Genomic DNA, 26,625 nt, shown 5'->3' with positions numbered 1-26,625 from the left:
AAAAGTACCGCGCAAAGTGACGGTGGATCCATCAAGCCTGACTGATGAAGGGCTGCTAAATTTGAGTCACCGAAGCAATGGACATCCTCGTCCCTTCCCCAGGTCAATTGGTTCGGTGACTTTCAAATTACAGCAGGCCCTTCCTCGGTCAGGCTTGATGGATCCACCGTCACTTTGCGCGGTACTTTTAAGACAGACTGTACAGCCCTCCGCAAACTGCGTGGTAGGTAGGTATTCTTATTCGGTATTCTTGCTATTTTGACAATGTACCAGTTTTTGTGACCTTGTGACCTGGCCTCGGGTCACTGGAACCTAAAACTCCAAGGCCAAGTGACAAACAGATGATCCAAGTCGTGTCTTAAATTTGGTAGCGCTACGTTCTATAGAACTCACGCTATCAACGAAAAACTGGCATTCGGTTGCCGCTAAACTACATAGTCCAATTTTCCCCTGACCTTGTACGGGGTTTGTGACCTGGTGACCTGACCTGAAAAGACTAGAGACCTGAAATTTTCAGGACAAGTGCCAAAAGGTTGCCCCAGAGGGTATGCTAAATTTGAGCGCCGCCGTTTTTACGTTATTTGTGAAAAACCTTAGGGGGTGCATCAACCCCCCTCACCGGGCGAGGGCTAACTAACATAATACATTGTAGTAAAGGCCACCCGAACCGGTAATGATTCTTGCTTATTTGTTTAGCTCAGCCGTATTTAGAGATTTAGCTGGCTTTGTCCATGAATAACAATATCGGCAAGGGCGTAGCCAAGGGGGAGGGGCCACGGGGGCAATGGCCCCCTCCCTTGAGCGCAAAACGCGCCATGGGGAGCCCCTCAGGCCCCGGGATATTTTTTTCAAACACTGGATAAAACGTCTTTTACTCGGAAGAAAATTGATATCGAAGTTTCAATTATGTGGCCCTCTGATGACCCAATGGGCCCCTGCACTCATCCGATGACCCCCGGTTTCCTGGGGCCCCTGGTCGCCTAGAGGGCCCCGGTCGCTTGGGGGCTAGTCGCCTGGGGGCCTGGTCGCCTGGCCCCTGCCCCCTGGTCGCCTGGAAGAACGCTTGTCACCTGCAGTGGCATAGCCAAGGAGGGGGCCAAAGGGACCATGCCCCCCCCCCCTGGAAGCCAGGGGTCCTTATTCTATAGGGGCCCTGGCTGACACAGTGGGCCCTTGGCGACGCAAAGGCCCCTGCGGCAAATCCTTTGACACAGCTGAGTAGTTATACTTTGGCCAAGAGAGCCCCAATTTTAGAGCCTTGGGGCCCTATTGAAACCAGGGGGCCAGTTGGATGGGATGGGTCCAACTTGGGTTCAACGGTGTGTAAATAGAATCAATGCGTTCCGACTGTTGGTCTGACCCTATATCGGTTTGAGGGAGCTCGGATCGGATCCACTGTCGATCTGAGGGTCCCCTATCGGTTTGAGGAAGCCCTCAACTGCCCTGAACGGGTCCTTAGTTTGTCTGAGAGAGCCCTCCGTCGGCATGACTGGGCATCTGCAAGTGCAAGGAGGGCTTTTGTCGGTCTTAGTGGCCCTTAGGCGGCTTATATGACCCTCAGACGGCTTACGAGGCTCTCATGCGCTGTAGGGGCCTGTGACGGTCTGAAGAACCCTCATCCGACCTACGGGCCCTCAGACCGCCCTCAAAACCGACTGGCGACTCTATGAAGCTATTCGTGGGCCTCTATGAAGCATTCGTGTATCTAACAGGGCCCATGGACTGCTTACCCCCTCAGTTCTAATATTTTTTGTTAATAAATATTTTTCTATTTATCTGGGCCCCCTCCTAAAAAATATTGGATCCAACCAGATGGCTTTTTGGATTTTGAGGGGGCTATTTTGGGCCCCTGTGCGTTTGGCCCCCTCCTTGAGGAAATTCTGACTACGCCCCTGAATATCGGGCAACCAGAAAACTTTTTTTTTTGACCTTCAAACAGCCTCCAGTTTGCTTAACCCGGCGGCCGCTGGGCCTCCGCGCCACCCGCCGGCCGCTGGGGGGGGGCATATAGTTGCCCCCCCTTTACTTCTGCGACGATATCGTCGCAACGCGAAGAGATAGAGAAGCGAAACTTTGCACACATCTTCCTGAATACCTAGCCGAGGTTGTGTTCAAATTTGGTGTCGATCCCATTTGAAGTGACGTCACAGTGACGTCATAAGTGAAATTATAGATTTGCGTCTCTCATATTCCTCACGATACATCAGATATATGGGACCGAATATAAAGGGTCAATTATTGGTCAGACACTAGATGGAAGTGTACTTAGATGTTTTAGGATGACAGCAGGTGCTGTCTAGTTCATTTACAGTTGAGTTTCATGCTCAGCGTCATCAGAAACGGTCCATATCGGAAAACGGCAAAACTTTATGACGTCACTGTGACGTCATCTTAGGTGCTACAACCACCAAACTTTCCTCAAACATTGCCTAGGTATTCATTTGAAGCTATGCCAAGTTTCACGTTCGTAGCTCATCAGGTTTCGGAGATATCTCACAAAACGTAAAGGGGGGGCAACTTTATGCCCCCCCCCAGCGGCTCGTGGGTTAAGACCAGAAAGGTAGTACCGGACGTCCGGCCGGACCAGAATTTTTGCATTTGCTTCTGGGTGGGCAAATCGACGCCACTGGGTGGGCAATTGTGGTGACTGGGTGGGCATTTGCCCACCCAGTGGGTATGTTAGAGGAGGCCCTGGTGACTTTCAAATTAAAGCAGATCCTTTCTCGGTCAGGCTTGATGGATCCACCGCCACTTTGCGCGGTACTTTTAAGACAGACTGTACAGTCTGTCTTAAAAGTACCGCGCAAAGTGACGGTAGATCCATCAAGCCTGACTGATGAAGGGCTGCTAAATTTGAGTCACCGAAGCAATGGACATCCTCGTCCCTTCCCCAGGTCAATTGGTTCGGTGACTTTCAAATTACAGCAGGCCCTTCCTCGGTCAGGCTTGATGGATCCACCGTCACTTTGCGCGGTACTTTTAAGACAGACTGTACAGCCCTCCGCAAACTGCGTGGTAGGTAGGTATTCTTATTCGGTATTCTTGCTATTTTGACAATGTACCAGTTTTTGTGACCTTGTGACCTGGCCTCGGGTCACTGGAACCTAAAACTCCAAGGCCAAGTGACAAACAGATGCTCCAAGTCGTGTCTTAAATTTGGTAGCGCTACGTTCTATAGAACTCACGCTATCAACGAAAAACTGGCATTCGGTTGCCGCTAAACTACATAGTCCAATTTTCCCCTGACCTTGTACGGGGTTTGTGACCTGGTGACCTGACCTGAAAAGACTAGAGACCTGAAATTTTCAGGACAAGTGCCAAAAGGTTGCCCCAGAGGGTATGCTAAATTTGAGCGCCGCCGTTTTTACGTTATTTGTGAAAAACCTTAGGGGGTGCATCAACCCCCCTCACCGGGCGAGGGCTAACTAACATAATACATTGTAGTAAAGGCCACCCGAACCGGTAATGATTCTTGCTTATTTGTTTAGCTCAGCCGTATTTAGAGATTTAGCTGGCTTTGTCCATGAATAACAATATCGGCAAGGGCGTAGCCAAGGGGGAGGGGCCACGGGGGCAATGGCCCCCTCCCTTGAGCGCAAAACGCGCCATGGGGAGCCCCTCAGGCCCCGGGATATTTTTTTCAAACACTGGATAAAACGTCTTTTACTCGGAAGAAAATTGATATCGAAGTTTCAATTATGTGGCCCTCTGATGACCCAATGGGCCCCTGCACTCATCCGATGACCCCCGGTTTCCTGGGGCCCCTGGTCGCCTAGAGGGCCCCGGTCGCTTGGGGGCTAGTCGCCTGGGGGCCTGGTCGCCTGGCCCCTGCCCCCTGGTCGCCTGGAAGAACGCTTGTCACCTGCAGTGGCATAGCCAAGGAGGGGGCCAAAGGGACCATGCCCCCCCCCCCCTGGAAGCCAGGGGTCCTTATTCTATAGGGGCCCTGGCTGACACAGTGGGCCCTTGGCGACGCAAAGGCCCCTGCGGCAAATCCTTTGACACAGCTGAGTAGTTATACTTTGGCCAAGAGAGCCCCAATTTTAGAGCCTTGGGGCCCTATTGAAACCAGGGGGCCAGTTGGATGGGATGGGTCCAACTTGGGTTCAACGGTGTGTAAATAGAATCAATGCGTTCCGACTGTTGGTCTGACCCTATATCGGTTTGAGGGAGCTCGGATCGGATCCACTGTCGATCTGAGGGTCCCCTATCGGTTTGAGGAAGCCCTCAACTGCCCTGAACGGGTCCTTAGTTTGTCTGAGAGAGCCCTCCGTCGGCATGACTGGGCATCTGCAAGTGCAAGGAGGGCTTTTGTCGGTCTTAGTGGCCCTTAGGCGGCTTATATGACCCTCAGACGGCTTACGAGGCTCTCATGCGCTGTAGGGGCCTGTGACGGTCTGAAGAACCCTCATCCGACCTACGGGCCCTCAGACCGCCCTCAAAACCGACTGGCGACTCTATGAAGCTATTCGTGGGCCTCTATGAAGCATTCGTGTATCTAACAGGGCCCATGGACTGCTTACCCCCTCAGTTCTAATATTTTTTGTTAATAAATATTTTTCTATTTATCTGGGCCCCCTCCTAAAAAATATTGGATCCAACCAGATGGCTTTTTGGATTTTGAGGGGGCTATTTTGGGCCCCTGTGCGTTTGGCCCCCTCCTTGAGGAAATTCTGACTACGCCCCTGAATATCGGGCAACCAGAAAACTTTTTTTTTTGACCTTCAAACAGCCTCCAGTTTGCTTAAGACCAGAAAGGTAGTACCGGACGTCCGGCCGGACCAGAATTTTTGCATTTGCTTCTGGGTGGGCAAATCGACGCCACTGGGTGGGCAATTGTGGTGACTGGGTGGGCATTTGCCCACCCAGTGGGTATGTTAGAGGAGGCCCTGAAATATGACGTATCGTAACTTGACGTGACGTCATGTGTCTCAGCGTGACGTGACGTGATAGCGCACGCCGTGACGCAGTGAGGGCGGTGGCAACGCGACGAGACCGGGTTCCATGGAGGGCCGTTGCGCTGTCTTTGCCCGCTTAACCCGGCAGTTGCTGGGGTATTTCGCCACCCACCGTTTGCTGGGGGGGGGGGGGCGTTAAACGCCCCCAGCCGATAACTCGAGAACCAATAGGCGCAGCGAAACGCACGAGGCGGCAAACGAAAGAACGCGACGAGACGCTTCAGATGAGTACTTTAAATTTGAATTTTGAGGTCACAGGTCGGGTCAAGGTCAGGTCAAACACCTGAAATCGGGCTTTCAGTAGCATGGACTTCAGGACCTCGCAATGGGCGCCTCTCGTCATAAACTCTGTCAAAACGGTGCACAATCCATCATATAAGGCCTACAAGAGTGTCAGCTCCATGTAGGGGTCAGTCAAGCATAGGTCAGGGTCAAGGTCAGGTCAACCGGGTAGGCACATATCCCCGAAAATCAGAACTGATATTCGCAGCCTGTGACACATGTTTTATGGGTAATTTGGGGCGTAGAACACGATGGTGACATTAATTTTATCATATGTGTACGTATGTACGTGTTTGGCTCAAAAAGTTAAATTTAAGAAAGGCATGTATCATGGTCGTGAAGTAGACACGAGAAATTGCCAAGATTCACTTCAAGATTTTGGAAAATGCGGAACGATAATCAATAATCGAAGATAGCCATTTGATTGTTCATAGTATTGGCAGTCTGATGGCGTTTACGGCATGTCTGTATGTCTATTCTGTGATTTTATATGATTTTTTGAACATATGCCGTTTTTGGTCGAAAACTCAGAAATCATGACGTCACTAAAACCTTGATATCTCAAAAATTTTCCGACCGATTTTTTTTTAAACTTTGTCAAAATAAACTTCAATCGATTCCCTACAGGTACGCAAAATTTGGCGCGCCTGCGGCGCGCCGTTTTTATGCTATAGCCCGGCGAAAAAAGTGGGAGCGTTTAACGCCCCCCCCCCCCAGCAACTCGCGGGTTAAGCTGCCGCAGCTCCTCACTTGCCCGCTCAGAGCTGCTGTGCGTCTCACCAGCTCCCGCGTCCAGCGTGGCTGGCGTATAGCTCCTCTCCTAATTTGATAACTGTCACAGCCCCTTGTCTATTTGCCATAGGTGTAGCAGCTTTTGAGTCGTCTGTTAGAACTGTTCCATGTCGTTCATTACGGTACCAACGGTAGCTCTCCCCTGACAGTTAAAGCTACGACGGCTCCTCTCCTGTCGTCTACAGCTACCGCAGCTTTATTTGCTGCTCCCATAGTTGCCACAGCCACTCGCCTGTCCATATTACCTGCCGCCTGCGGCGGCTCACCCACCCATCCGTGTCAAAGCTCCCAGAGGTCCTCTCCTGTCCGTTACAGCTGCCACAACACCCTGTTCTGTGAAACTTCAGTAGCTCTTCGATCGTCCGTTAAAACTGCCGCAGCTATGAATTCTGTCAATTGCCTAAAGCTGACGCTCGCTGCCTTTCCGTTGGAACTGCCACAAAGTCCTCATTTAGTGCCGGTGGTGGACGGTTCTGCATGGCCGGCCGGCGGTCATCGCTCGCCGAAATTCTGCGGGGTTGGCAGTGACGCGAACTGACGTGAGGCGAGCAGTGGCGCACGTGAGAGCCGCCGCCTCCCACGGGCGCCGCCAAGATGTGACACCGTCACGGCAGATTCCCACGGCGGTGTGACGCTGCACCGAACGGTTCCGCCGCGGGGGCACTGACGGTCCGCTTCCGCAGCCGATGAACTGTGCAGAGGCTTTCGTAGAACGTCCGCTGGTGGCTGACTTGAAATTCGTAGTTCTTTTCACGAAAACAATGCCTTTTTGTGCTAGCCAATTGAAACTCCTACGGTTTTCCTTCACGGCCTTAAGGATTTTATCTCACAGACCGAGACGAGCTCATGCAGCAAAATGGGCTTCTACCGAAGCAAAATCAGCTAATGGTTTCAGTTTTAAAGAAGCTACTGTTACTTCTTTTATTCTTATTTGTGAAGGTAAATGGACACTACTTTTTAGTTCCGCGAACTCCTCCGAATCAGCTTGCCCGACTGAATCAACTTTCTCCAACAGCTCGTAAGTGGCGTGTCTGCCTGTCACGTTGGAATCGTTACCTTACGTGTGACGTGTTACACCAGGTGACAAGCGTTACTTCCCTCCGCGGCTCGCTGCGTGCCTTCATACCACACATATATCCCACTCTCCTTCGTCAGCTATCTAGCGATGGTCCTGTCGACAGAGAGGAACTGTTCAGATTCAGAAGTAACGACAGCTATTGGCAGAACACAATTATTCAGGACCGCCTGACAGCTATTCCGGATCATCTGAGTTCTGACCCATGTTCTCTGCTCCGTCTCGCGAGCCCCGTGTCAGAGGCAACGACGGCAAAGTGACTGCGAGAACTGTTCTGCTGCCTTGTTGCGCATCTGTTAGATGTGCAGAATTATAGAAATACTCACGAACAAACCATTCTAATTTATTTTCCATGATTTCCTGTATGCAATCTCCTTTTACAGTCTGCCATCTGACCCTCTGTGTTTTCTTGCCTCTGCAGAGTTGGACGTCGATCAGCTGAGCGCGGCCGACCTGATTCGACCTCTGAACGCGCCCCAGATACTCTCCCTCGACGTCAAGTGTGGAGCCGACAACATGCAGATTCAGCTCAAATTCGACAGGCCCTTCAATGGCATCGTTTACTCAAAGGTAAGCCAACGATCTCCGTGCATCTCAGTTTCTAAGCTTTTTGGATTTCTGCTTTAGATTTTGCTCTTGTTCACGTATTATGACAATAGACATGGTAGCACACAGGCCATTGTGCTAACATACCTATCGCATTCCCTCTGTTCTGGCATTTTTTTCGAAATCAATTAACTACCTACAGCAAACGCATCGTCTACACCGTGACCGACCGACATCAGCGCAGTCTATACGGCCTAGGTCCGAAGGCCAGCCACTTTTGACCAGGCTGAGCCCACAACACCAAACCCATTTATCGCTCCATTTCTTGTCACTTATTTGCCACCGACACATCAAAGCAATCACTTTGAACGACACAAACAATTCAGTCTCATGCTTTGTAACCACCTCGAACTGACTGTCCTGCGTATTTTATTGTCAGGTGTCCCCAATATCACAGCGAACCTCCCCATCTATAGACGAAAGCAATTACCTCGTCCCGCCCGCGGCATTTCACGGTGTCATTGTCAACAACTTTCCTTCCGGTTTTCGGCACCAACTCGCCGAGCTGTTTGTCGTCAAATTGCCGGCCAAGCGGACGCCATTTTCGGCCGAGCGTGCCGAGTATCGGTCGTTTGAGTATCCTTCTCGGCAATCAGAGTGTGTATGTAGTGGAGACGCGTTTGTGACGTCATCACTTCACCGAGTGTGACGTCACACATGGTGCAAAGGGGCGGGTCAAACGCCGGAAATGGTGAGGTTTAATTGCGGATAATTGGTTTATGTGACAAAGCTACACGCTACGATTGGAGAGACGAGCAGCGTTACTACGCGTGAAGCTGTAAACAGAACAAATCTAACTTATACCGCCCAGCACCCAGTGTTCCATTTTTCAAACGTTTTGGTGGCAAATCACACCTGATGGGGAAAATACTTTCATCCCTGAAATATGAATGACCGACTTTACTTAATCTCTGAAAAAAGTTTCATGCATTTCCAACAGCCAGTTTATATGTCAATTGACAGTTGATGCACCCACCTCCTTTTGTTTCACACCCTGTCAAGATTCTGACATGAAATCCTGGTTTATCAGTTGACATACAAATTGGCATTACACCATTTTGTTAATATACTTCGGTTATTTCTTTCATTTTTCTCATCCTATGATTTTTTTCTTCATCGGCACACCTAACCAAAATCCAATTTTAGAACACTGCCAGCACCTGTCGTGTTTAATGAGGCGCATCATCCCATTTCAACACTTACCTCACCATATCGGCTGTCACCATACATCATAGGACCAGTAACTCAATTGTGGTGATATCGGGATAATTACGTCTACTCACTACTGATCACCGAGGTCGGCGCGTGTCTGTGCTCGCATCCGTCATGTCGTGTGCACATGAGGCGTGCTCAAGCTAAACTTTGCCTTACCGTGACCACTTACAGACTGGTTACAGGAGTTACACAATTGTAACTTGTGAGGTAATTGCTACTCAGCCATAACTTATGACCTTCTGATGGCCTCTGATGTGAGTGATACATTAGAGGCTGAGTATTGGACTCTCTGCATGAGTCTCCATACTGCATTGTCATTTAGGTACAAATTCTTTTTCACCTTTAGTTCTCCCCTTCAAACCACCACCCCTCGTCCGATCTGACCCCACCGCTGTCTCTGCAGGGCTACTTCTCGTCCAAGAGCTGCCACCACGTGACCGGTGGAGGCGGGAGGACGTCACGCTCCTTCGCCATCGGCGCCGACTCGTGTGGCACGCGCTTTAGTCGACATGAGGACGGCAGAGAGTACATGGAGAACAGCATCGTCATCCAGAACGACGCCGGACTGCAAAAGGTGGGTTGCTCGACAATGGCGAAGGTCTGAAATCTGTGGCGTCGGTACGGACAGCAATTATTTTGTAGAGAGCCAGGGGCTGCCTGTAACCTATATTGTCTGCATGGATGTTTTTGTTTATCTTTTGGATATTTGAGCATGCCCGTAAGAGTTTTGAAAATTTACATCTATAAATTCATCCAGATACTGGAATCTTATAGTTGGAATTTTCTTTTTTCATCATTCCGCCATTAGTCAAACAGGAGAGAGTGGATGATAAAACAAGTCATGACACACTGACATACAGGACAGGAAATAATTGCTCGTCTCGGCCGAGGCGAGGGAGATCCTCATCAGATAAACGCTATCGCCTCACAGCGACGCGCGCGGTTGAAATAATTACAACAGGCGGACACTTTCTCCCCCTAATTGTATTTGTGCCCGCGCCCCTGTCCCAGAACGAGCCCCGATGGCCCGCGGTGGACGAAGATACGGCGGAATCCCACCGTGCGCTGACCCCTGAGTGTTGACTGCTAAATGCTGACCTCTGACCCCAACACTCTCACGTCTGACCCGCGTCAAGATCGAGGTCACAGGGTTAGTCAGCGCTGACACCGGCCGTTCACGATGCCCCGGGCATGAGGATGATACGTGCACCTGGGCGCAGTAATTAGATATGCGCTCTTGATTTGTCACACCCGTTTCAGTAGCTTCATCCGATGCATTTTTTTTAGGCCGCCGTATCATTGGCGGTGATTTTCGTGGCTCCTTTCGATTCCAGTTAGTAATAAAATGGTTACTCGCCTGTTTATTTAGGTATGCGCAATACTCACAATAAACGTTCCATGGCACTACAACCAAGCTCTGCATTCATTATGACAGTTTTTTCATTTGGTTCCTGTACTAACACCCGCACGAAGCCCCAATGTCCTGTGCTGCCCTGTTTGGGCTGCGGGTAATTAGCATTTAATTCGCGAGTCGGTGAACTTCCTGTTGCGTTTGCCAGCCGGTCATATGGCTGATCCCCGTAAACGGGCAAGTGCTTCTACTTTTATATCTCTCACGCATCCGTTCAATAACACTATCCCTTCTTCGGTGCGAGGCAAAATGATGTGAATCTTCGCATCTCTAGCCAAGCACCCTAAACATCCTCCCATTACAATTATGACGGATCACACAGTAACCCCAGACCATCCACTGATTTCTAAGGAGTCTCTGCCCCGGCCGAGCCACTCGGAAGCCACGTGGTTCCGGTCCGCGTGGTGGCTGTTCCGGTGCCGGGCAGAGCGCGGAGAAGAGGCAGAGTGTCGGTGGTCGGTTCCGGTGTGCCTTTATCACCCTCGCCGCCGGCACGACCTGCGGTTCGGCACCGTTTTCCGCTACTCTCCGGCGCACCCAGAGAGGTTTCTGTGGGTCCCGGGACGTCTCTGAAGCGGGGCGAACGGCGTTCAATCATCAAAAGTGACTGTAAAAACCGTGCTGCGCCCCGCACTTATCGCCTGAAGGATGCACCCGTGGTAATACGGGCGGTGTCAACCACCGTGACCTGTCGCGTTTAACGTGAACTCGCGCCACGCACATTGTACTACCGGCAGCTAACGGAGACTGTCGTATAGTGTTCCACGGAGTGGAGTATGCAAATGTAGTGGGGCGAACTGTTGATTGTGGCTAGAATAAGTTACCATTGAAGTAGCGTTGTCGACGGTGCCATGAGTCGCATGCTCCTTTCCGCTATCTCACGGATGCAGGCATATTTAACTCCAGGCCCGTATCAACTAGTACATACCTGTTGTGACCAGGGAAAGCATCTGTTTGTGGCAGAAGTCTACTAGTCAGCGCATATCTCTATAGCGAACCATTTCCATCCTTTATCTTCGCGCCGTAAATGGTGATTTTAGCCGGAGCTTTGTGTTGCGCCCAATTATCTCACGATGACAATGCTCCTTCAGTCACCGGCTCGGCGTTTCGGGAGCAGAACAGCCAGGTCAGGTCTTGTGTTCTTTTAATGACACCGTGACCGATATAAATTGTAACACCGTGTTCACTTCCACGTAGTTAGAGAAAAGAGAAGGAAAAGTCATTTTGCTTCCAATGTGCCGTTGGACTTTGGACCATTTTCCATATATACCTGCAGTTAGCTTGGGCCTTAGCTCCATCAAGTGGGTTTCCTGCATTAACCCGCGCCCCGCTGGGCTATTCAGCCATACGCGCCCTGCTGGGGGGGGGGGGGCAGATTCTGCCCCCTGTCTAACTTCCGAACCGATGGTCGTAGAAAGACGGGGAAAACGGCAATCGAAAGCTCTCAACAAGGCGGATCTTAAGAGCCCAAATTTTTTTTGCTTAAGTAGGTCAGAGGTCAGGTTGAGGTCAGGTCAAGGGTACAAAATACAAGTTTCTACAGTATCGGCCTTGCACCGTAGTTGCCGAAGAATGGACTGAGACTGATGGCCCAAAACGTGTTTTTAGACTACCAAGTCAATATTCATTGCATACACTGTCATTCAAAGGTCAAGGTCAAGGTCAGGTCAGGTCAGGTCAGGTCACCAAAAACAAAATATAGAAAAGGGCATGTGCGACACATGTTTTATGGGTCATTTTACTCATAGAATTCAATAGGCACACTCAATAAGTGATATGGACCACCTCTGGATGAATTTCAGGTCGAGGTCAGGTCAAGGTCAGGTCAAGTGAGGTCAAATTTTGAAGTTGGTTGTTAAGGCCTAAAAAGGTGTCTATCTGATGCAGTTTTTCACGGCGAATCGAATGGTGCTGTTTTTGTTCCCGTACGAGGTCTAGAACTTCCAAAAAAGTCATTTTTCAAAAATTTGGTTTGTCTTGACGTCATAAAATTTTGAATAACTCCTACATTTTTAACCGATTCTTCTAAAATTTGGTATGTAAGTGCACATGGACCACTTCTCTGACATATATTCCGCTTTTTTCAATACACTCAAAATTTTGGATTTTATAATCATTTTTCCAAAAAAGTCAGTTTTTTGAAGAAAAAAATTGGGCCAAAATCCAAAATTTTCAAAAAACCAAGATAGCCATTTCATAGACAAAGTAGAATCACGTATAACCTTTTTGTTACGTCTTAACCCTATTCCTGGCGGGCTCCGCCGGGACAAGAAACTGGCGGGGGGGGGGCCGATTCGGCCCCCCCCTGAGATCTCGAGAACGAAGCAAGATAGCGACAAGCGGTAAACGGCATCGGATACGCACGGCCAAGATCTACAATTTTTACTAAGGTCATTTTCAGGTCAGGTCAAAGATGACGTCACAGGGGTCGAAAAAGTCAAAATGGCGGCGCTAGATATGGAGAGAGTTTTTCTCGAATAACTTTCGAATTAGTCAAGATAGGAACAAACTAAGGGCATCATCGTGATCCTCTCGTCAATCCGCATCGAATGATATATATGTTGACCTCGAAAGGTCAAGGTCAAAGGTTGACCTCAGGTCACGTGACCTCGAGGTCATCATGTATATCATTCGATGCGTCTTGACGAGCTGAACAGCGTATTTACAAATTGCAACCGAGCTCCGCCGTGGGGTAAGGTGGGTAGGGGTTTTCGCACTACGGCTGCGGTTGAACTACCGTCTGTGGTAGAAACTTCAGGATGATGGCGCGTTTCATACGAAATCTGGCGCAATGTTTGTTTGCTTCTGTATTTTGTATTGTTATTGCTGTGAACTCTTGAAGTGGGAGTGTTTCAATAACAATTTGTGGATTATTTGAGTTTCTTGATATAAAAATCGAATAATATTATGAAACATTGTGTGGAAACTGCAAATACTGAAATAATCAATTGCTTAGTTTTGAAATTGATACACATTTTGTAGAGGTTTGTCTGGCAAATGGTGTAGGTAACTAATTTCAAGCCTATCATGATCTGAAGCTGTTGTAACAAATCAAAATTGCTTTGATGTTCCATAGTACCTTGTTGGAAAGACTGGAGCATGGTTCAAGATGATCTGTAAAATTCAAGATGTGTGCAAAAGCTTATGACTGAAGAGCGAAAACAGTTCTAGGTATATGATCAATGATGGCTCAATGAAACGTGGAAATGGGCGACAAAAGTAGAGTTTCAACATTCCAGCATGTGAGAATAACTTCAGAACTTCATAGTTCTTGTATTGCATTCTTCTTATGTACAGTTCTAGGTTTTGTTAGGGTATTTTAATTTCAATGTGTCAGTTGAGATATAGGTGGATGTCGGATAAAATTTAGAATCATTGCATGGTAGATAGGTGCTTGTTCGATAAAAAGTTATGTGATGAATGCCACGAGAAGGTTTTTTATGACTTATATATGGTCATTGTTGTAAATACCTACTAAAATGCAAGCTTGCTAGCACCTAGTTTTTGAATCAAATCGAAAGTATTTGCTATGAATGTAAATATATACCTGCAAAGTATGTCAATAAACTTGTGTGATGTTGACCAGAGAGCTGTTGCTGTATCATCTGGGCATTTACCTATGTTGCTTCTTACATTAGGTGTTGAGCATAGTAGTTATGGATGAACTTTTAGCCAATATCTTCAATGCACATTGCACAGTGTATGTAGCATGTCTACAACCCTCACTGATCCTGCTATAGCTATAGGCATTTGGCACCAGCAAGACCAAAGGCATGAACTTCACAGTTGTGCAACCCTTTGTTTGTCATGTACCACCAGTCACTTTTTTTTCCTTAAGGTGCACATAGCAGTGTACACAATAATGCGCAGAGGGCCTACACAAAAACAACATGATTAGTGTGCACTATGATGCACAGCATTGTACCCTGATTATTTGAATATTCTGATCACTCAACAGTCAGGAGACCATTTTTTAATGTCTCATTTATTAAACATCACTTGTCAGTTGTCAAACAAGAGCATGATGACACACACTTTGACAAGCAATCATGGTAATATTCCAATAAGTTGGACACCTCCCTGGGCGTCATTTTTTCAGGAAGGTACCTCTGCAGGTGTTGTGGTAGGTTAGGTTGAATTGGGTTAAGTTAGGTGAAGTAAGGCAGTTAGGACCAGGTCAGACCGTAAGGCCTGGTCAGGCTGACTTTAATCTTCCATTCTAATTTGACATAGATACCTATTACCTATGTTTTTGCTCCAGACTGAACTTCATTAGGTAGTGAGTTCATTTTGTTTTGTTTTTGTTCCTTATGTTTTGCCCCATAGGCAAGGGTGGAGCTTTTCTAGGGAAGGCGGTGGGCAAAAAGCCGTCAAACCTGCAATGCTCGATTGTTAAGTTAGATTATGTGCAACACTGAATCAATTCTTTTAATTACCGAACTAACATTTTGAATTACACAGGCATTTCAAAGCTCCTCAATTCGAACAACATAGTGGTTTGCTAAGCAACGAAGTTATACAAATAAGCAAAAGTTGGAGGGCCAGAACGCTATTTTTTTTTCTCTGACAGTTTCGTAACATGTTACGAAGGCACCAAAACTACTTCAGTACAGGGTGTAACGAAATTATCTAGACATATATCTTTTAGCCATATCTGTATGCACAGTTTCCTAATCCTTTCTGATGTTAGAAGTGGGAATATTGGATGAATACGTGCCTCTGCTATCGGTTTTCAACTCAGCAGTGACCTGACCTTGTCATGTGACTGTTGCTCTGAGTAGGAGTCGATTCACAGACGGGTTCACATGGTAGTTTTCGTCCTTAGTCACCAAGTCATTCTTACCAAGTCAGATAATAAGAGATCCCATATCATGGTTTACCGCAACCCGCCCTTTAACCCTATTAGTGGCAGGCTCCTGGCTACCCCTATTAGTGGCAGGGGGGGGGGGGCTGTTTACGACCCCCCCTTGATATCTCGAGATCTAACGGGCCGATTTTCAAAATTCAAACGGCATTCGATTTCGCTCAACGTGATCTACATTTCTAAAAAATAAAAATTAAAAAATGTCAATAGGGGGGGTAGAGGGGGGTAAAAACGGGCAAATTGCAGATACATTTTAGACTGTTTCTCACGGCCAGGTTTCTGAACCAATCTTAACGCAACTTTTGCCGATCGATAGAGAATGAACCAGGAATTCACATGGATTCTAAAAATATGCATTTTCAAAAATCATAGGCTGATACAGATCATTGAGATTGGGGGTACACAAAAAGTATAGTAAATAAGGTTTTTGTTGGTACTGTTTCTAAAAAGGGTGGTAATGGTCTTGTTATGTTACAATTTTCTTATGAGATAACGACTACAATTGTATTGGTCATGCATAGGCGGTGTCAGGGCACCTATGTTGGGAGGTAAAACATAACCCCCCTTTTTGGACGCCTGGATCCGCCTATTATAGCAAAAACGTGTCAAAAGAGGATGCACAATAACTGTATATGTTATCACATGATACCTTTCATTCACTGTTCGTAAAACTGGTGCAGCGTCGTGATCTTCGCCCAAATGACTCGCTTCACGAATAGGACCCCCCAATTCTCAGTGCTCTGGAGCCGCCCCTGGTAAAGTTATGAACTTGAAATTTTCAGGGAATGTGCCCAATTTAGTTTTAGGAAAAGTCAGAAAATTTCAGCATCGTAGCTTCAGCGGTTTCGGAGATATTCTCGAAAAACCTGAGGGGTGGATAAAAACAACCCCCCCCCTGCCACTAATAGGGTTAACTTAATTCTAGTGCCCTTCAAACTGAAAAAGACAACGAAACTGACGGGAAAACAACCAGTTCACCACCTTTCGCCTCACGCCAGATCGGTCCACTGGTTGAAGGAAGATAAGGGTGAGGTGGTCTGGTTGGATGGGTAGCCGTTCGAGCTGTGTTATCCTTTGAACCGTCAAATGGCCATGTATGGGCGGCCAGCCGCTCGAACTTGCTGGCCTTCGCCGCCGTCAAACATCCGGACAATATCCAGAACTGGAGCATGTTCAGCTGCCTAGCGATGCTCCAATATCACATAGTGTCATATAATACCGCCATCAACGTCAAGTATTACCGGAGCAACATACTGGCCAATGAATGGTTGGAGGCTTTCAACCAGACGGTATAGGAGGGCTCGGTTTCTGAACGCGCACTGATGCCTGATTCAAGCCACTCTGTCTTCATGTGGGGCGGCGCGCTAAGTCCCTAAAAGAACGGGAAGTGATGCCGATAGAACCTTCAATCATTCTGGGCTAACGCTTATGACTTGGAAAAAGAAAGTCGCGATCCCAATTCAATCGAAAACCTGTGGGCTCTTGTTCAGCAGGTGACTGAAGAGACGCCCGCCACAAGCACCGCCCAGCCGTAGGCACAGGTTTGTTTAGACGGCGTTGGTCCGCATGCCAGTGTGCTGGAGAATCCAGCGGCTGAAATGCTCCAGAACATTCGCCACTGTGTTTTTATGAAAGGTGGCTACATGCTCAGTTAAAAGAAAAAGTACCAGAATGTTTTGCTTTTTGATTACAGTGGGAAGAAAGGTGTCCGGGGATAATTTCTTTACAACCCCTGTAATGTTCAAATGGTTGCTAAATTCGAAATCAGCTCCAAAAACTAGCCTAGAAACATGCAAAACTTGAAAAAGTGAACTGAGGTCATCAAAGGTCATTGAGCTGACCTGACCTTCAGGTGACCTTGACACCCACCCTAATGCATAGGACCAGCATCATATCACATGTTTCAACGCTTGAAACCACGTAAAGACTGCAAACGCGCGACTAATGCGAGCCGACATACGCCGAATCGCGATTCGGGCCAAACATGGTCTCGAGAAATAGGTCACAGGTCAAAGGTCATTTGGGTCAGGGTCATGAAATTTTCGGGGTATGTGTAAAATTGATAAAATCGGGAGTATTGAAAGTTTCGTCGCGATCGGACGGTTTTTACGCGAGTTACTCACGAAAAACCGATGGGGTCCGTTCAATGCCTCCCCCTATACGGGCGAGGGAAAAGCGCAACCAAAAAGGCAAAAATACGCACATGCAATAACCTATACTGCGAAAAAAGGTGCATCATTTTCGAACGTCGCCGAGAAATTGTAATTACCCCAAGCTCAGGCAAATGTATGGTAGAAAATACCCCAAGTGAAATACACTACGGCGGAAATAAAATACCCTACGGCGGAGCTCGGTTGCAATTTGTAAATACGCAGCTGAACACAATGAGACCATCAACGCGTCTGTATCTTGTTCCTGTACGGAGTTATTGGCCAAAAACCTTTGGTGACCTTTGATGACGTCACATGACCTCACAGCTGCCCAACAGCAAAACAGACCTCAAGGTAGTGAAGGTTGATCGTATATGAAGTCATGTATGGTATATGGGGCCATTCCGACCCGTTTTAGTGGTAAAAACAGGGAGTTGATTTTTCCCCCATTGACTTATAATGGGGAGGTCGCGAAATTGACCTGACCTTAGGTCACCGATATCAAAATTCCGAGATATACAAATTGCACATACTGGTACCCTTACTACACCCTGAAGAGAAGAAATTGATCGGTCAAAAACTCTAGCTCTGGCGTGATTGCAAACTTTTCTGAGGTAGGGTCACCAAACCGCCTCTGGTGACCTGACCTGAGGTCAGATCAACTCAAAATTTTCAGACATGTTGCGTAGAAGCCTTTTAGGAAAAGTCAGAAAATTTGAGCTTCCTAGCTCAACGCGTTTGGGAGAAATAACCAAAAAACCTCAGGGGGGGGGGGGCTCCTGAGGCCCCCCGCCAGGAATAGGGTTAATTCGTTCAAAAATGAAGATGTTAGCGGCGTTTGAAATTTTGCCGTTTTTGAGGCGAAAATGGCGAACATGACGTCACTAAAACGTCAATTTCTCCAAAATTTTCCGACGGATTTCACTCAGATTTTCCGGGAACGTGTCAAATTGATGTATGATAAGGTACTGAAAGTTTGACGTCGCTGGCGTAACGCGTTGAGAAGTTATTAGCGAAAAACGGGAGGGGGGGGGGGGGGCAGCCAGCGGGGCGCGGGTTCAACTGAGCATTGCCAGGGGAAAAGAGAAGAAAATGAGCGAAGGAGGTAAGAAATGAAGAAGAAAAAAGGGTAATTTCATTAAACATTAAAAATTAACATTAAACATTGACATTACAGTAACAAACATAACATAACATCAACAAACATAACATAACATTAACAAACATAACATTAACATTTAACATTAACCCTCGCATCTGTAGGGGGGGGGGTCGGATGGACCCCCCCCATGGTTTTTCGCGAATAACTCGCGTAAAAAGCGGCCGATCGCGACGAAACTTTCAGTACCCTCGCATTGATCAATTTGACACCTACCCTGAAAATTTCATGACCCTGACCCAAATGACCTTTGACCTGTGACCTCTTTTCCGAGACCATGTTTGGCCGGAATCGCGATTTCGCGTATGTCGGCTCGCACTAGCCGCGTGTTTGCAAGCTTTTCGTGGTTTCAAACGTTCAAACATGTGATATGATGTTACTCCCGTGTGTGTCAAGGTCACCTGAAGGTCAGGTCAGGTCATTGACCTTTGGTGACCTCGGGTGACCTCGGTTCACTTTTTCGAGTTTTACATGTTTCTAGGCTAGTTTTTGGAGCTGAATTCGAATTTAGCAACCATTTGAACATTTACGAAGTAGTTTTGGTGCCTTCGTAACATGTTACGAAGCTGTCAGAGGCGGTTGACACGTACTACGAATACCCGTCACGACGCCTACTGGTTGACCTGACCTGACCTGACCCGACCTGGTCTAAATGCTTCAAGACATCATCTGTGATCAAAACTAACACGATATTCGTGATCAGCACCCCGAAAAACCCCTTAGCAGCCACACTTTACGATTTTATAACAGGTCCCGATTTTCCCGACTTTGGGTCATTGACCTGACCTGGAAGGTCAACCAATGACCTAGGACCTTAAAATTGGGTATCATCGGCTTCCTCTCGTCACGGGCAACACGCTCGTTTTTTCCGCGAAGCTCTAGCTCGATCAGGGGCCAAACGGCAAGGGGGGGGGGTCCAACCGACCCCCCCCCCTACACATTAGAAGCTGGCAAACGCCGCACACATGCGAGGGTTAACCCGCGCCCCGCTGGGCTATTCAGCCATACGCGCCCTGCTGGGGGGGGGGGGGGGCAGATTCTGCCCCCCCTGTCTAACTTCCGAACCGATGGTCGCAGAAAGACGGGGAAAACGGCAATCGAAAGCTCTCAACAAGGTGGATCTCAAGAGCCCATTTTTTGCTTAAGTAGGTCAGAGGTCAGGTCAAGGTCAGGTCAAGGGTACAAGATGCAAGTTCCTACAGTATCGGCCTTGCACCGTAGTTGCCGAAGAATGGACTGAGACTGATTGCCCAAAACGTGTTCTTAGACTACCAAGACAATATTCGTGGCATGCAATGTCATTCAAAGGTCAAGGTCAAGGTCAGGTCAGGTCATGTCAGGTCACCAAAAACAAAATATAGAAAAGAGCATGTGCGACACATGTTTTATGGGTCATTTTACTCATAGAACTCAATAGGCACACTCAATAAGTGATATGGACCACCTCTGGATGAATTTCAGGTCGAGGTCAGGTCAAGGTCAGGTCAAGTGAGGTCAAATTTTGAAGTTGGTTGTTAAGGCCTAAAAAGGTGTCTATCTGATGCAGTTTTTCACGGCGAATCGAATGGTGCTATTTTTTGTTTTCGTACGAGGTCTAGAACTTCCAAAAAAATCATTTTTTAAAATTTTTGTGTTTCGTGACGTCATAAAATTTTGAATAACTTCCACATTTTTGAACCGATACTTTTAAAAATTGGTATGTAGGTGCACATAGACCACTTCTTTGACATGTATTCCGGTTTTTTCGATACACTCAAAATTTTGGATTTTATAAATATTTTCCCAAAAAAGTCAGTTTTTGAAAAAAATTGGGCCAAAATCCAAAATTTTCAAAAAACCGAGATTGCCATTTGATAGACAAAATGACTTCACTAAAACGTCATTTTCTCAAAAATTTTCCAACGTATTTCGCTCAGATTTTCCGGGAACGTGTCAAATTGATGTATGATAAGGTACTGAAAGTTTGGCGTCGCTGGCGTAACGCGTTGAGAAGTTATTAGCGAAAAACGGGAGGGGGGGGGCAGATTCTGCCCCCCCCCCCCAGCGGGGCGCGGGTTAATATTAAACATTAAAAAGGGTAATCTCATTAAACTGAAAAAGGGTAAGGAAAAAAACCGTTGTGGAATGTGGAAAAGAGAAAACATCAGCAAGGACAGCGGTAGCCGGGGGGGGGGGGGGGAGGCGACACCGAACAGGACATAGAGTTAAGGGCAACTGTTATACAGCGGAGTCAACGGCGACAGAGGAGGGGACGGCGGAGTCAGCGGGACTGACTGCGATAAGCAGAGCGCGAACCTCACGCAGTCGGGCGCTGAACCGCCAGGCTCGGCGGCTTTATTATGGCCCAGCGTGCCATGACGTCAGGCGTCCTGAAGCGTGGCACATTGTCCTGTGCCGCCGTCGGGTGTCTCCGACCCGGCGGAAACTCTGCCCTTCTCCGGTCATTGTCAGTGGAACAGCTCATGAGCCGGGCGAGTAAACGCACCGGGATGTTGGCCTCACGTAAAGAATGCCAGGAGTCTAGGTAATGAGAATTGTGAGCAATTAGATCGGTTGGAGAACAAATGGTGATGAATGGACGCGTTTCTGTAGACTATGACCTCACCTGTTTGCCATCTGAGGATGTCGGTGATGGCGTCAAAAATGCACTAATCACTAATCAGTAATCACCCTCGTTTGTGTGCTGCTCAAGGATGTCTGATCTCAAATAAATCTCCGACGCCTGAAAAGATTTCCCAATCCGACCCTTTCAAGCGTCTCGTGCGTTCACTGCCCTTTGAAAAATTTGTTACTTACGGCGATTGTTGTAGATTTATTGCCCGCCGCTTCCCTCTGAAGGTACAAATTATCGTGTGAAGAATGAGGCCGAAGCTGGCAGTTTTTGTTCCGTTACTTACCCGTTCATCGTGAACGGCGGGCCGCCGCAATCAAATCACGGCAGCCCGAGCGCTCCAGGGTCTCTCACGGCAGGAGCCATATGTTGAATGTGCATGTCAGCTTCTTGCACGTGAGCACAAATCTGGTGCATGCTGAATTAGTCTCCAAGAACGCTATCCAATCAATTGTGTTTCATCTTTACGAATGAATCTGATGTCGTTGATGAATGTTAAGCCTTTGCAGCTCACAAGAATGAGAAGAAATGAGTAAGGAGTAAGCGTCATATTTGTGTCACACTCATGACAGATAACTGACTAATTACCGCCGTCCGTTTTCCCCCTTTCTCAGGCGTTCGACTCTGCCCGCAAGATCCGCTGCATGCTGCGTCCGCACGGAGCGCGGCAGGTCAACGAGAAGGTGGTGTCGTACGCCTTCAACGTGGACACGCTGCACCAGAAGGAGGTCACCTTCGAGACTGATGAGGACGTCAGCAAGGCCAACGCGGTGCTGGACATTCAGGTGAGCCGGCAGCGGCAGCCGTAGAGAGGAAGGCGTGATGATAAAGTCATGCAAAGATCGGACAAGTTTTTGGTCTTTGTAGGTAGACGAGCACGTAAAAGTTGAACAGGCTCGCATCTTTGCACGTGAGTAGCATTTCATATCATTACATAATGTAAAACAAGTGATTTCACCTATGTAAAACCGTTGATCCTCACCAGTTTTAGAAACGCTTCCTCATGTTTTGGAAGAAATGTTAGTCGCTTGACCATTTACCGACAGGCGTAGTCTAAATCCGTGGGATTTCATGCTTACTTTAGCGCTGAAGTGAATAATAGCTGCACTTCATCTAATCAAACCGGTCCGACCCGCGACTTTGTCACCCATGCTCTCACGCAATCCGATCTGTGCCGAAAAAAAAAAACAAGATGACTTACGACTGTCAGCAATCCAACTACCTACTCTCTCTTCAACCCGTGTCCACCCCAAAGAAGGAGCAGTTCCTGCCGGTCGCAAACGGCTCGCCCGTAACCCGTGTCAGACGCGTCGCACGCGCCGGGCCGCCAGCGACGCGTGCGACGCGAGCCGCAAGGCGGCAAAACCGCACCTGCTTCAACCGGACTGCGGTCGGCGGGTCCTCGAAGCGGCACGGTGGGTGAGGAGCACTCCAAGTGCGCGGTCAGTGGCGGCACGCGGCCGACCGGAGGTTTTTACCAGCCCTCTGCGCGGTCGGAGGTCTACCGGTGACAGCGAAAGCAGAAAAGTCGCTGACCGTCCTCATGCAACGTGCCGGCGCGTGTGAGCATGGCCCGTCGGATCTGGTCGTGGTGGGCTCACCGGCGGTCAGCCAGCGGCGAAACGACCGAGGCCGGAGTTTTTGTGCCGATACTCCCGTGACTCCTTATAACCATTCGTTCCGCAATGAGCCATTGCCTCTCACCGAGCTTTGCTGAAATCTCCCGGTATTCAATTTTAGTACGTAGAGTAAAGCTTATCGGTAACCTCTTGTCGCTCGTTAGTCGTTAGTATACCGGTGAATGTCGTTTCCGCATTGCGCTTAAAACACGCACACACTTTACGCGCATTACCCGTGACGTCGGCCATATCAGAGAAGGCCCAGTACCGCACCTTTCTCCGTATCATCTGCTCATTGACCGCGCATCTAACCGATAGCCCACCGTCCGTAAGGACGGTTCTACAACATATGCACTGTCCGTGCTGCCAACAGATCGGTCAGGGACCGTACGGACGATCTTTCTAAGTTATAACTATACGGTGTTCGTGCTGCCGCCAGATCGGTCAGGAGTTCAGGACAATCTCTCTGAGTTATAACTATTTACTATCCGCTGTTCGTGCTGCCGCCAGATCGGCCAGGGTCCGTACGCTCCTTCGGTGGACGGTCTGGTGAAGATTGGAGACATCCTCACTATGGTCGTCGAGGCGGAGGGAGACAACGACGTCGACGTGCGCGTGCGACAGTGCATCGCCATGAACGGCGACAGGTGAGACGAAGGGGGAGCAGAGCTCAGTGAAAATAATTGGTCATGGGGACATTGCGTGAACCAAACGGCGAAAATTGGTGGTGGGAGACTCTGAGACATTCAGCAAAACACAAATGTCATGCACCTGGACTTAAGTATTAGTTGTAAAAAAGAAGAAAAGTCATGTATGGACTTACGATCGAAATACGTATGTGAAAACGTAGATCTTTATAGTTTTGTCACCTTTGCGTTTAAGGGATACAATTGTTATCAGGGCAAAAACTTTACGGCGATCATTCACAGTTTCATGGGACGCATCACTTTAGCACCCTTTCCTCCACTATCAACTGTCATGTTTTGCTCTGGCTCACATCGCGTGCAGCTGTGACACCGTGACTGAGCCACTCGTGACCATTGATCTCGGGGTGTTGGGGTGATAGCCCTGCGTACACATTTCACCCCACACCCGGCTGGTCTTGGAGATGACTTTCTTCACTCGGTGAAACGCGCGAGGTTGGATCGACATCTCACGGAGAGAGAGAGAGAGAGAGAGAGAGAGAGAGAGAGAGAGAGAGAGAGAGAGAGAGAGAGAGAGAGAGAGAGAGAGAGAGAGAGAGAGAGAGAGAGAGAGAGAGAGAGAGAGAGAGAGAGAGAGAGAGAGAGAGAGAGAGAGAGAGAGAGAGAGAGAGAGAGAGAGAGAGAGAGAGAGAGAGAGAGAGGAGAGAGAGAGAGAGAGAGAGAGAGAGAGAGAGAGAGAGTGAGAGAGAGAGAGAGAGAGAGAGAGGGAGGGAGGGAGGGGCGAGAGAGAGGGGGGTGAGGAGTGGGAGAGAGAGAGAGAGAGAGAGAGAGAGAGAGAGAGAGAGAGAGAGAGAGAGAGGGAGAGAGAGGGAGTGCGTGCCGATGCTTGGACTACACAGAGCTAAATTCACGAATCGAATGGCTCACTCACAGCTCACAGCTGACAGTAGTACCCGGACTATAGAGAACGAAAACGTGACTGGCCTGTGATTGGTCTCCTCTTTCCTATTGTTTTACAACACGATGTAGCGCAACAGCTGCGCAGTTTTTACAGTTCGAGACACTGCCAATGACTACATTCCGTGTTGACATAGGTACTGCGTGAAACGAAGCGCTCGTATGGAGTAAAACGTCACAGTCATTGTCACACTTTTTATTAGGTCGTCTCACGTTGACCTGTCTGGTAAAGTCGGCGAGTGAATCGTCACAGCGTCATTGCTGACGTCAAATGTTTCAGGTCGTCCCACGTCAACCTGACTGACGACGTCGGCTGTACGATGAAGCCGAACCTGCTGTCCCCCTGGTTGAAGACAAGGCAGGACAAGGCGGTGATGGCCTACAGGTAGGCAAAGGGACGCACAAATCGACGCCCGAACTAATGCCTTGTCAAGTAAAAAGTAGCGGCGCACATTTGTGCAGTGCCATCACTGCCATATAGCGAAACAACATGGGTAGATATGCATACCTGGATTTAAACGGGTGAGTAGCACGTTCAATGCATGTCATTACAGATAAGTGACAGGTCTCCCTCTAATATTATAACCGTCTTTTTCAGTTACTTTTCGGCGTTCAAGTTTCCGGAACAGATGGATGTCATCATTGAGTGTAATCTGGACCTGTGCAAGGGAGAGTGCGGCGTTTGTGAGGAGGACGTCACTGCGGTAGGTGTCCGCGCTTCTGTAGTTTGCTGTTCTGTGATTTGCCTGTAATCCTGGTGTAATCTGGCGTAACTGCCGACTAGCTTACGTCGCAACACATTCATCCTAATTATGTGACTCATTACGACCCACATGCAAACGGCTGAAAAAAATTCAGACCACCTAATTTTTTCACTTATTACTGCGGACACTGCACCGCAACGCACGCCTCGCACCTGACGCACTAGCCTCTCCTCACGCTCTGATGCATCCTTCTCTGTCACCTGTGGGCTGTAACAGTCCCCAACGCTCCCTACAGGTCTCGGAGGCTCTGAGCCGGTCTCGTCGCTCGGTCAACGGCTCATCCTCTGCCACCGAGCAGCGCACGGAGGCCCGCGAGCCGGTCCGCCTCGCCCGGCGACTGCGCGTCGTCGCTCCGCAAGACATCGCCATTACAGAGGCGACGCGCACGCTCCTGCCGCACGACACGGCGCTCGACGTGCGCTTCGACACGGTGTGTGTGTCGGTGCTGACGTTCGTCATCAGCCTGGTGGTGATTCTGCTGCTGCTGTTCGTGGCCTCAATCACCACGGCGGTGTTGTGTGTGCGCGCGCGCGGGCAGAACACGGCGCTGGTCACGACGCTGCCCGAATCGTCGTTCCATGCGTTCTCGAGCATCTCTGGCAAGCCGTGAGGGAAGGAGAGGGAGAATATAGATTACCTATTGGCGACTGATGCGCAGTGGTAGAGCGGGAGGGGAGGGAAATTGTCGTGGGGAGTGCTGGGGGAGGCGGGAAGCTGAGGAGCGAGGAAGAGAAGCAAAAAGTGATGTTGTAGAGATACGAGGAAATGTAACGTTGAGTTGTCGGAGGGAAGTTAGGGCGATCCTGTTCTTTCAGTAACGTTTGTGTGGGCGTGCGAATGAGTGTGTACTGTGTATGTGGTGTGTGGGGAAGAGGGTTAGGTAGCAGTGTTCGCATACTATTGATTGTTACTGAGTGGTGTGCAATTTATTTTGTCTGGCTATATTTGCAGGTAGGGCTTGATTAATCAATCATGGGTTTAAAGTAAGATGTAAGAGCACCACCATCGTTTCTCAGTAGCCCGTTTCGTCCACCGACTTAATGACGTCTCGGTAGATGGGTACGATACGGTTACTGGTTATGTCACGAAGCGTATGGCTATTGGATATAATCGACAAATCAAGTGTTGCCTCACTCATGGTGTCAATGTGGTGCTGTCACTTTTTTGATCGATGATCATTTCAGGAGAACCGTTGTTTACCAGTCACCTGACACTTAGCGGTTTGATAGCCCTAAACAGCTGAATAAGCCATCGAGGGCGACCGCCTGGCCTTTCGACAATCACTGGCGTCAAACGCGCTCACTTGACGTGATAATTTGCCGTCAAATGCCGTCATTCGACGAGGTTATTTGGCGTCAAATGCGGTCATCTGACTCGATCAGTACGACTACGGTGTGACCTGAGACGGTGTGTTTTCCGGTGATCTGTACACAGTATCCGATTCCGTCTCGGCAGTCGCGAAACAGTGGTCCGCCTGTTTCAGTCGAGTGTCCGTCTGTCCATGTTGCGTGCTATGTG

At 48.6% G+C, this 26,625-nt stretch overlaps 1 protein-coding gene across 2 annotated transcripts in view; it reads left to right on the top strand.

The window, feature by feature from the left end:
- Positions 1-26,625, top strand: part of LOC122389549 — a 39,655-nt gene extending 13,030 nt beyond the window's left edge. For both annotated transcript variants that reach the window (XM_043381702.1, XM_043381701.1), the window contains exons 4-10: positions 7,529-7,677; positions 9,332-9,502; positions 21,738-21,908; positions 23,253-23,389; positions 24,624-24,728; positions 24,942-25,047; positions 25,343-26,625. In XM_043381702.1, coding sequence (XP_043237637.1) covers positions 7,529-7,677; positions 9,332-9,502; positions 21,738-21,908; positions 23,253-23,389; positions 24,624-24,728; positions 24,942-25,047; positions 25,343-25,717 — 1,214 coding nt within the window. In that variant the 3' untranslated portion in view covers positions 25,718-26,625. The remainder of the gene's footprint in view (positions 1-7,528; positions 7,678-9,331; positions 9,503-21,737; positions 21,909-23,252; positions 23,390-24,623; positions 24,729-24,941; positions 25,048-25,342) is intronic.

The sequence above is a fragment of the Amphibalanus amphitrite genome, unplaced genomic scaffold (assembly GCF_019059575.1).
Source record: "Amphibalanus amphitrite isolate SeventyFive unplaced genomic scaffold, NRLGWU_Aamphi_draft 000361F_arrow, whole genome shotgun sequence".
NCBI lineage: Eukaryota > Metazoa > Arthropoda > Thecostraca > Balanomorpha > Balanidae > Amphibalanus > Amphibalanus amphitrite.
Note: the sequence above shows the minus strand (reverse complement) of the source record. Positions and strands in the feature narration are given on the sequence as shown.